The 12014-nt window shown below is 41.2% G+C and overlaps 1 protein-coding gene across 4 annotated transcripts in view; it reads right to left on the bottom strand.

Moving 5' to 3' along the window:
- LOC129696328 (nucleolar protein 4-like) overlaps positions 1-12014 on the bottom strand; it is a 187472-nt gene that overhangs the window by 171746 nt on the left and 3712 nt on the right. For all 4 annotated transcript variants that reach the window (XM_055634144.1, XM_055634143.1, XM_055634146.1 and 1 more), the window contains exon 3: positions 7412-7561. In XM_055634144.1, coding sequence (XP_055490119.1) covers positions 7412-7561 — 150 coding nt within the window. The remainder of the gene's footprint in view (positions 1-7411; positions 7562-12014) is intronic.

Raw genomic sequence — 12014 nt, 5'->3', positions numbered from 1 at the left:
CCTCCATCCAGGGTGAGACACAGGTCTCACTTCAAACCCCTACATAATGAGGCCTCCTTTACATCGGTGAGACAAAGTGTACCCTGGGCAACCGTTTAGCCAAACTTGCACACAATCTGCCAAAGACGCGGGATTTCCTGAATGCTGACTATTTTAACTCCCCTTCCCATTGCTTTGTCACATGATCCTGATGAATGGACAGGTGCTCACGATGTGTTCCTGGTGGTGTAAGTGCTCATTGTTCTCCCATGTGTTCACAATTTGGCATAATTCGTGTTGGAAGTCATTACTGGGTTCCACTTTAGTTTAGGGATCATGACCTTCATTTTCATGAATCTATATTTTCAGAACTTTGTACAGGTTGGAATCAGCAAAGCCAATTAAAAATCAATATTTTTACTAGTTATTCAATCGTTTGATCCAAACAGTATTTGAACACATTATTATATACCAGATATCAACAAGTTTCAAATCCCTCTTCTGACAGATATATACTTTACATTAGTTCAATGTAGATTTAAAGCATTAAAACACAATATTGTTTATGAAACCTGAAAACCATGACTACCAGGTTCAAGAATAACTTCTTCCCAATAACCATCAGGCTCTTGAACATGACACAACATTAATCTCAGCAACTATGAATTTCTTTGGATTATTTTTGGTTGCACTTAGGACTTTGTCTTTTTTACACTGGTACTCCAGTTATTACTTTATTGATTTCTTTAAATTGTATATATTATCTATGTGTAATGAATTTACAGGCCTGTAGAGTAGCTGGAAGTAAGCATTTCATTGTTCTGATGTTGGTACATATGACAGCTAAACACTCTTGACCCTGGTGCTCATGATTCAGCCACATTTTGTAGTTGCAGAAAAGGACAAAGATAAAATAGATTCTATTTTGGGGTAATGCCAATCATACAGCAGCAAGAGTGATTTAGTAAATGTGGACTGTAAACAGCCACCAGAGTGTAAATTAAGGAGAGGTATTCAAGAAGGAGATTCAAAAGGTTCAGGGTAAACATGTTCCCACAAATAAAAAGAGTGTAGGCTGCCAGACCTAGAGCCCCTGAGAAGTGCAATTATCAGGCAAATAAAAATGAACGCCTACGTGTAACTCAGAGCTGCAGAAAGGCTATGGAAAATATGAACTTAAAAAGGAAATTAAGAAAGCAAAGTGAGAGTATGAAATATTCCTTGCAAGTAAAAATAAATAATATCCAACTTTGTTTTGAATCAGATAAAGACCAAGAGTATAATTGTGACCAATGAACAATCAAAATGTTAATATATATGTGGTGGTGGGCGATATGGGGAACATTCTTAATGATTACTCTGCCTTCGAAAGAGGAGGGCATTGACATTTCCAAGAACATATGAAATAGGAACAGGAGTGGTTCATTCAGTCACTCAAACATCCTCTGCCATTGTACACATTTGTGGGTAATCCAACATTTTAAAAAATACTTTCTTGTCCTTCCCCAGAAATATTCTTTCCCTTTATGCTCAGAAATCAACCTCAGCTTAAAGTAGATGCAAGGATTCTGCCCCCACATATTGAACAGCATAAACATAACTGAAGAGGAAGTGTCAAGATAACCAGCATTTTTGAGAGTGAACAAATCACTGGGCCCACTTAAGATATATGCCACACTTTTGGAAGAAACACAGAAAGCATAGAGGCTTTGAACATATCATTTTTTAATACTTCCTTGCTTCAGGAATGATGCCAGGAGGATGGAAGAATTACTAACGTTGTACCATTATTCAACAACAGGAATAAAATAAGTAATAAACAATAAACACAAAAGTTAGTTTAACTGTAGTGGTGGGCAAAATATTGGATTCATTCTGAAGGGCAATATAAGCTTAATTCAGAAAGGCAAGATGAATCAAAAACATTCAGCAATGAGTTGTTAAGGATTGTGTATGACAAACGTGAATGAATTCTGACACAATGAGGGTCAATGAGAACAATATATTTGATAAAAGAGTCATTGAGTTAATAATAGAGAAACAGGCCATTCGGCCCAAGTCGAACATACCAACCAAGATATCTTTCAATGTTAGTCTCATCTGCCTGTGTTTAACCCATACACCTCTTAACCTGTCTTATCCAGGTAGTTTCCTTTTAAATGTTGTTATTATATCTGCCTCAGCTACTTCCTCTGACAGCTTAATTTACATATCACCCTCTGTGTGAAAAATTGTCCCTCGAGTTCTCATTAAATCTTTCCCCTCTAACCTTACACCTTTGACCTCTAGTTCTTGATTCCCCAGCCCTGGGGAAAAGACTGTGTGCATTCAACCTTTTTATGCCCCTCATGATTTTATATACCTCTATAAGATCACACCTCAGTCTCCTCTCGCTCCAAGGAATAAAAGCACAACTTCTTCCTATCTCAGTCCCCAGATTCCTGGCAACATACTCATTAATCCTTTCTGCACCTTTGTCAGTTTAAAGGTTTATTTCCACAGCAACATCACCAAAGTTGAACACAATGCTCCATTTGGCCTTTCCAATTCCTTGTACCACTGCAATGTAACGTCCCAACTTTTATACTTAATGCCATTGCTGATGCCAACAGCCTTCATCATAATGTCTATATGGATTTCATTTGGCATGCTTCACAGATCAGGCTGGTCAAAAAAGTTAAACCACATGGAAGCAAACATAAATTGAGAAAATTACTCAAAGTTGGATTCGGAGGTTGGATAAGCTGTTTTTTTTTTTCTTTATTAACCAGGCCCAGAATGTAAGAGCAGGGAGGATATGCTTGAACTCGATACAATAGTAGCTTAACCACAACTTAAGAATGCTTTACAGTTTTGTTCCCCACATTGCAGGGAAGACTTAAAAAGAGTGCATAAAATTTTGAGGGTCTACGATATTGCAAATATTATTTTAAAAGTGATTAAAAAAAAAACCCGAAGGCCTAGATTTAAAACAAATGGAAGGATTAAAGGGAACATTTGGAAAAAATATTTTCACCCGAAGAATCATAGGAATCTGGAACTCACTGCTTTGAGGAATGGTCAAAAACAGGACTATTTATAAATTCCTTTACTCTTTCCTTGAAGTGCAGTAACCTGCAGGTTTGTGGACCAAGTCTTGAAAGGTGGGATTAAGTTAGGCCCGGCAGCTTTCACAACTAACATGATGGGCCAAACTGCAATGTCTGTGCTGTACGTTTCTACTATTTTATATGAGATCTTAGGCCAGAATGGCTGACTATCTGGAATTGAACAGAATCTGGAAGGCTGTCATGTCTCTAGTTGGACGATGAGATGCAGCTCCTTCATCTTTACATTCAGCATAGTTGGAACAAAGTAGAAGCCAAAGGCAGAGGTCAAAGTGGGAGCGGGATAGAGAATTAAAGTGACAGGCAGCTGGAAGATATAACCATATAACCATATAACAATTACAGCACGGAAACAGGCCATCTCGGCCCTACAAGTCCATGCCGAACAAATTTTTTTCCCCTTAGTCCCACCTGCCTGCACTCGTACCATAACCCTCCATTCCCTTCTCATCCATATGCCTATCCATGTCACCCTTGGATGTTGAGCACAGACATACTGTAGGGGGTCATTGATCATACAAGATTATTTTGAAGACAATCATCATGGAAATTTATTAAATGTGCAAATGAGAAAAGTTTGGAGGTTTTGGAGGATGTTATCCTAAGTGATTTGTTAACCCATGTTGGCAAGTGATAAGCACCACACTTCCTATCCTGTGTGGGAAAGAACTGCAGATGCTGGTTTAAATCGAAGATAGACACAAAAATCTGGAGTAACTCAGCTTGGACAGGCACCATCTCAGATCCTTGAAGGGTCTCGACCCGAAATGTCACCCATTCCTTCTCTCCAGATATGCTGCCTGTCCTGCTGAGTTACCAGCTTTTTGTGTCTATGTTCACTTCCTATCCTGATATGTTGCTTTTCTTAGGAATTTCACAAGGTTATCATCAATGGATTGTGAACATGAAGCTGAAGCCAGTTGCCTGTTAGATTTAATAAACACAAAAGTTTCAAGGTAAGCTTTTATGAAACTATGAAGAACAAATTTAAGAATTACTTGAGATAAGATAAGTAACATAACCCACTGCTGGTAAATGATAGCCTGTTTATTATTGCACGAAAGCTATTTGTATTTAATGAATTCAGACTGCTTGTGCAATTATACACATTTGAAATAAATTACCTGGACAATTTATATCTGGTTTCACTTCTAATTTTCATTTATATACTGTAGCACCTGCAATGTAATAAAAACATCCAAAGGCACTTCGGAAGATTGTTGTCAAAGAAAGACGTGATTTCCTGATTGCCTTTGAAATGTTAAGGAGACTTGCACAGAAGACCTGGATATTTGGTTTTGATCACGAGGCATTTCTCATAAAACCCCTTGATTTTACCGTAAATAAATATGTGGCATTGTTAGTCTCATCTAAAATATGATATTCTCTTCCAGAAACAACTAATGCCATCTTTCCTGAGAAATTATCAGCAGTGGAAGAATATTTATAAAAGAGGACAAGTATCCCTACAATTTCCCTTTATTTCACGCTCTCACAAGGACATTTTAATGCAGCAATGCAGGCACATAAAAATCTAAGGAACACAATGGAAACAAAATTGAAATTACAAAAATAATCTATAAATGCGTCATATTACAACTCCTTTTGCATCTTATTACAAAAAAGATGGTGCAGAGTATATTAAGTGTATGCAGTACTATTTTGGACAGTTATGAATCCAAATGAAGTCTGTTGATCCAAAGAAGCACTCTTAAATTATTTCCATGACTATCACTTTATTTTAATAGCAAACCGGTCTCTGAATGCTTTTGCATATTCATTTAAAATGAACATAAGTTTTAACACGTTTACCTGGTGTTAAGTCTGCACCATTGCATGAGGGCAATACAGCGGCGCAGCTGCTGCCTCACAGTGCTAGAGGTCCGGGTACAATCCTGACCTCATGTGCTGTCTGGGTGGAGTTTGCAGGTTCTCTCTCTGACTGTGTGGGTTTCCTCCGGGTGCTCCGGTTTCCTTCCACATCACAAAGTCATGCAAGGTTGTAGATTAATTGGCCTTTTATAGATTGTCGAAGGTATGTAGAGAGTGGATGAGAAAGTGAGATAACATAGAACTAGTGTGAATGGGTGATCGATGGCCGATGTGGATTCGGTGGGCCAAAGGGTCTGTTTCCTTTGCTCGAAACATGAAATTAACGGAAGTTAGACACAAAATGCTGGAGTAACTCACCAGGTGAGGCAGTATCTCTGGAGAAAAGGAATGGGCGACGTTTCGGGTCGAGACCCTTCTTCAGATTCATGTCAGTGGAGGGGGCGGGACAAAGATAGAATGTAGGCGGAGGCAGTAAGACAAGTGGGAGCACTTGGAAGGGGAAGGAGATGGAGAGAGAAAGCAAGAGCTATCTGAAGTTAGAGAAGTCAATGTTCATACCGCTGGGGTGTAAACTACCCAAGTGAAATTTGAGGTACAGTTCCTCCAATTTGTGCTGGGCCTCACTCTGACAATGGAGGAGGCCCAGGACAGAAAGGTCAGATTGGGAATGGGAGGGGGAGTTGAATTGCTAAGCCAGCGGGTGATCAGGTAGGTTAAGACGGACTGAGCGGAGGTGTTCAGTGAAACGATCGCCGAGCCTGTGCTTGGTCTCGCCCATGTAGAGAAGTTGACACCTAGAACAGCGGATACGGTAGATGAGGTTGGAGGAGGTGCAAGTGAATCGCTGCCACTTGGAAAGACTATTTGCGTCCTTGGATGGAGGTAAAGGGGATAGGTGTTGCATCTCCTGCGGTTGCCGGGGAAAGTGCCTGGTGGGGGATGGTTTGGTTGGGAAGGGGCGGGTTGACCAGGAGTTTGAGGGAATTGTCTCTGCAGAAAGCAGAAAGGGGTGGAGATGGGAAGATGTGGTGAGTTGTGGGATCCTGTTAGAGGTGGCGAAAATGTTGAAGGATTATGTGCTGTATGCAACGGCTGATGGGGTAGATGGCGAGGACAAGGAGGACTCTGTCCTTTTTAGGAATGGGGGGAGGGGGAGTAAGAGCGGAGCTGCGGGATATCGAGGAGACCCTAGTGCGAGCCCCATCTATAAAGAAAGAGGGGAACCCTCGTTTCCTAAAGAATAAGGACATCTCCGATGCCCTGGTATGGAACATCTCATCATGGGCGCAGATGCAGCGTAGACGGAGGAATTGGGAGTAGGGGATAGAGTCTTTACAGGGAAACAGAGTGGGAAGCAATGTAGTCAAGGTAGCTGTAGGAGTCAGTAAGTTTGTAGTAGATGTCGGTCAATAGTCTGTTTCCTGTGATGGAGACGGTGAGATCTGGAAACTGTAGGGAGATGTTGGAGATGGTCCAAGTGAATTTGAGTGCAGGATGGAAATTAGTGGTGAAGTTGATGAAGTCAGTGAGTTCTGCATGGGTGCAGGAGGTAGCACCAATGCAGTCATCAATGTAGCAGAGGTAGAGTACGGGGATAGGGCCAGTGTATGCCTGGACAGGGATTGTTCGACGTAAACCCTACAAAGAGGCAGGCATAGCTGGGGCCTATGCTAGTGCCCATAGCTACACCTTGGATTTGGAGGAAGTGGGAGGAGTCAAAGGAGAAGATGTTGAGGGTAAGGACCAGCTCTGCTAGGCGGGGGAGAGTATTGGTAGACGGAAATTGGCTGGTTCTGCGGTCGAGGAAGCAACAGAGGGTTTTAAGACCCTCCTGATGGAGGATGGAGGTGTAGAGTGACTGGACATCCATTGTAAAGATGAGGGTGCGGGAGGCCTGGAAAACGGAAGTCATTGAGGAGACGAAGAGCGTGTGAGGCGTCTTGGGCATAGGTAGGGAGAGATTGGACCAGGGGGAGATGGAATGGAGTCGAGATATGTGGAAATTAATTCAACCACATTTCTTACTTATGACATTAACATAGATTTCCTCTCAGATTCCAAAGACATGTGGATTGGTAGGTTAACTGGCCATTGTAAAGTGGATGCGAGAGTTAAAATCTGAGGGAAGTTTAACAAAAATAGGGATTAAAAAATGGGATTAATAATAAATTTAGTATAAAATGGTGATGATGTACAGCCTCGGACAGCTGAAGATTGTTTACATTGTCTCTATGACTATGATTCCAGGACCATATCTAAAAAGTGAATTTGTAAATGAATAATATGGTCAAAAAAGATATGGTCATAACTGAATGTTAAAATCTCTTATTGCTGCCATTAGTAATTATCTATCATATTTCACAAGCATAATGTTCAACATGGCTTATTAAAGAAGCCCTTATAACAAAAATCCACTTATACAGTAGTGTTTCAGCTTAGACACATTATACAATATTGTACAAATACAAGTAAATTAAAGATCAATTACTTACTGCCTTATAGGTTCTTTTCTGGCCAGCGTGTTTTCGAGATTTTTCTCCATTTACTCCTATTTCAACGTGCATTGAATAAATAATATCAAAAAAATCTTCAACTACTGCAACTCGTTTTAATGATTGCTTCTCTGTGGTACTGATTCCATCCTGTGAACCCACAAAAAAGTTTTGCTCAAGATTTTTACAGTAACAGAACAAATAAAGACCACACAACAAAAACGAGAGATTAGCAAAATCTCACCATTTTGTTTTAAATGTTATCAGAAGTTAAATTAGAAGTTAGTGAGTTGCAGTTATAACCCAGTCCATCACATAGCTGAGACTCCATCTACACTTCACATGCCTCAGAAAAGCAGCCAACAAAATTAAAGACTTGTCCCACCACAGTCATGCCTTCTTTTCCCTGATCCCATCTAGCAAAAGGTACAGAAGCTTGAAAATAAGCACTGCTAGACTGGGGAACATCTTCTTCCCCTCCGTTATTCGTCTTCTAAACGGTCCTTCCATGCGCGCTAGGGTACTGTCTGATTCACAACTATCCCATTGAGGACATTGGACTTTTTGTCTATTGAACTGATGACTGGCAATGCTGACACAACTATATATCCTGAACTCTGTACAGATTGTATTTATGCATGTTATATTTCTTTGAATACCATGCAAAATAAAGCTTTTCACTGTACCTCAGTACACATGACAATAATGAACCTAAAATTAAACCATAAAAATTAAATGCATTGCGCGGCCATTGTCTAAAATACCATGATGGATCTCTTACTTTAGCTTTACTTTCTCCTTATCCCATAAACGTTGATTTCTTTAATATATAATAATCTTGACTTTTACTTAAGAGGTAAGTGAAACAAGAATGTAACATTTCAATTGTATACATTTAATTGAAAGAATTACAATTTATAGACTACCTGTTCCAACTTATCTGTCACAGCGAGGAACACCTCAGTGTCCAAACTAAGTTTCTTCCCCTACTAACATGGGCAAAAAAAACTGGCTGGATGTAAACTGGCTTGTAATTTCCTTAGCTAATTTGTTCTTGTGAAGAACCAAAATTGGATACATTTTCCCCTTCCTCTTCAAACTCTTGTTAATGCAGAGATAGTGTGCAATCCAACTCATACCACCATTTGCTTTCTTTTTGAAAGAAAAATGCACATATCAATTATATGTTCCCTTTACATCTACAAAAATAATATGGCCTCCTGCTATTAACAGAGGCTTTAAATGGACACATGTAAGTGCAGGGAATAGAGGGGTATGGGTCATGTACAGGCAGATGAGATCAGTTTAACTTGGAATCGTGGTTGGTACATTGTGGGCCGAAAGGCCCATTCCTATGTTTTATATAATTTCTATCGTAAACATACTCCTGTACAAAAATATATATTAATTTAGAAGATGCATGCCAAATTTTGGAAGTAGGAAAGGAAATGAAAAAAGTTATTTTAACAATTCACTACTCAATTCTAACCCATCATCAGAACAATTCAACTGGATTTTCTATACCAACAAAATGTGGAAGGTTACAAAAACTTGATTTAGTATGAACAATATGAAAGAGCATCTCCCCCAGTGGCAATCAATGAAACTGAACACTGAACCGTGGCGTAATCGACCTGGAGTGGAGCAACCTAGCATCAAGCTCATACAGACATGTTACTTGGTGCTCCAGAATTTCAGGTTGAGTGACATTTCTATCAATAAGCATCATATTCAAATGTAAACAAAAAATAAATACTTTGTGATGGTCTCATAGAAACATAGAAATTAGGTGCAGGAGTAGGCCATTCGGCCCTTCGAGCCTGCACCGCCATTCAATATGATCATGGCTGATCATCCAACTCAGTATCCCGTACCTGCCTTCTCTCCATACCCCCTGATCCCCTTAGCCACAAGGGCCACATCTAACTCCCTCTTAAATATAGCCAATGAACTGGCCTCAACTACCCTCTGTGGCAGAGAGTTCCAGAGATTCACCACTCTCTGTGTGAAAAAAATTATTCTCATCTCGGTTTTAAAGGATTTCCCCCTTCTCCTTAAGCTGTGACCCCTTGTCCTGGACTTCCCCAACATCGGGAGCAATCTTCCTGCATCTAGCCTGTCCAACCCCTTAAGAATTTTGTAAGTTTCTATAAGATCCCCTCTCAATCTCCTAAATTCTAGAGAGTATAAACCAAGTCTATCCAATCTTTCTTCATAAGACAGTCCTGACATCCCAGGAATCAGTCTGGTGAACCTTCTCTGCACTCCCTCTATGGCAATAATGTCCTTCCTCAGGTTTGGAGACCAAAACTGTACGCAATACTCCGGGTGTGGTCTCACCAAGACCCTGTACAACTGCAGTAGAACCTCCCTGCTCCTATACTCAAATCCTTTTGCAATGAAAGCTAACATACCATTCACTTTCTTCACTGCCTGCTGCACCTGCATGCCTACTTTCAATGACTGGTGTACCATGACACCCAGGTCTCGCAGCATCTCCCCTTTTCCTAGTCGGCCACCATTTAGATAATAGTCTGCTTTCCTGTTTTTGCCACCAAAATGGATAACCTCACATTTATCCACATTATACTGCATCTGCCAAGCATTTGCCCACTCACCCAGCCTATCCAAGTCACCTTGCAGTCTCCTAGCATCCTCCTCACAGTTAACACTGCCCCCCAGCCTAGTGTCATCCGCAAACTTGGAGATATTGCCTTCAATTCCCTCATCCAGATCATTAATATACATTGTAAATAGCTGGGGTCCCAGCACTGAGCCTTGCGGTACCCCACTAGACACTGCCTGCCATTGTGAAAAGGACCCGTTTACTCCTACTCTTTGCTTCCTGTTTGCTAGCATGGCAATAATGTCCTTCCTCAGATTTGGAGACCAAAACTGTACGCAATACTCCAGGTGTGGTCTCACCAAGACCCTGTACAACTGCAGTAGAACCTCCCTGCTCCTATACTCAAATCATCAAATAATCTGCAAATGTTATGTAATGAAATATATTGCATCCCTATCTTTTTGTATTGCATTTTAAGGATCAAATGTAATACAGCCTAGTATCTTTTATTTTGGTAAATGATGTACAACTGCTTTTTTAATCCAGAACTGAAGTGGAATTGAAGAAAGTCAAATGACATTGATCGATAACTCAACTGACCCCTGCAGGTTACAATATGCTTTTTATTTAAATTTGATACTAATAAGGGGCGCCGTCCAGTTGGGTATGGCTGCCCAGCCTGCAGCTGTCTGTCTTTTCACTTCTTTCTTTTATTTTTAGTGTGTTAAAAAGTGTTTTGTTTGGAGGTCTATTCTTTTTTATGTGGGGGTGGGGGGGGGAGGGGGAAACTGCTCTTCCTGGTCTCTACCCGGTCGGAGAGGCGGCTTTTCTCCGGGCAGCATCTTCGACTCGTCCTCGCGGCGTACTAACGAGTATGGAGCGGCGTTTCCTGAGGGAACCAGCCAGAACCACGGCTTCGGCGGCGGCACAGTGCTGGAGCCTTATCGCAGAGCAGGCGATGCCTTGCCCGGGTCGCCGCGCTGGGGCTCAGGAATGCTGAGAGGTGAACATCGCGGAGCTGTGGAGCGGCCAGCGCTGAACTTTAACATCGGGAGCCTGGGATCTCTCGGCGAGATCACCAGTGGTGGAGCTCCATCCAGTGCAGCCTGTTGGCTTCGGAAGCCGCGGTCTCCAGTAAGGAAGCGGCCATTCCAGGTGGCCCAAGCCGCTGAGAGGGTTCTCCCGACGCCGGAGCACTATCATCCGGTGAGAGGGCCTGAAACATCAGGCCGCCGTAGCGCCGACTGCAGAGGCCTCAATAGGCCTGACTATGGGTGGACAAGGGGATGGGGACTGGACTTTATGCCTTCCTTCACAGTGGGAACCATTGTGGGGGGGATGTTTTTATGTTTATTGTTAAATTCTTTAACGTTGAGTCTTATCTTTATTTGTGTGCTGCATGGCAAGTCAAATTTCACTACACCAATTGGTGTATGTGATAATAAATGTCCTCTGTACCTTTGTAATTGTGAACAGTTTGTATGACTTGAGACCCCATATTAGAGAGAATACCATTTGATGTCAGATGTATCAGGCTAGTCTTTTTAAAACATAGAAGAACATTTGCAGATCAAGAAAATAAATAAATATGAATAATGTATTTGTTAGGAATATAGTTTTCCTCCCTTTTCCCACACCCCTAAACTGAAAAAGCAACAATGAATGAAGAAGCACCCATCAGGGGACAAATTAAGAGTGCATGTTATTATTCCCAGCGCTCAAAATCTTCGTCCTGGAAAACAGATGGGATGTAAACTCGTTAACCTGGTACGATTCACACCTGTGGCAATTAGCACTGTACCTGCATTTTATTTTTCCTGGCACACCAAAGCGGTCCTAATGGCATCGCCGATGTTGCGGCTCAATATAAAATTAAAATAGTCGGGTGAAATGTAAATGTCGTGATATTGGCAATAAGTGGCTTCCGACAATAATCCGGATACCAAACAGAAAGAGGTGGTTTTCAATCGTAATGGTCAGTCAGCTCGTCCGCACAGAAATTACACACAGCCCGTTCATTCTAACTGTATCGTCTTT

The sequence above is a fragment of the Leucoraja erinacea genome, chromosome 4, assembly GCF_028641065.1.
Source record: "Leucoraja erinacea ecotype New England chromosome 4, Leri_hhj_1, whole genome shotgun sequence".
NCBI lineage: Eukaryota > Metazoa > Chordata > Chondrichthyes > Rajiformes > Rajidae > Leucoraja > Leucoraja erinaceus.
This window is presented reverse-complemented; position numbering and strand designations above follow the sequence as displayed.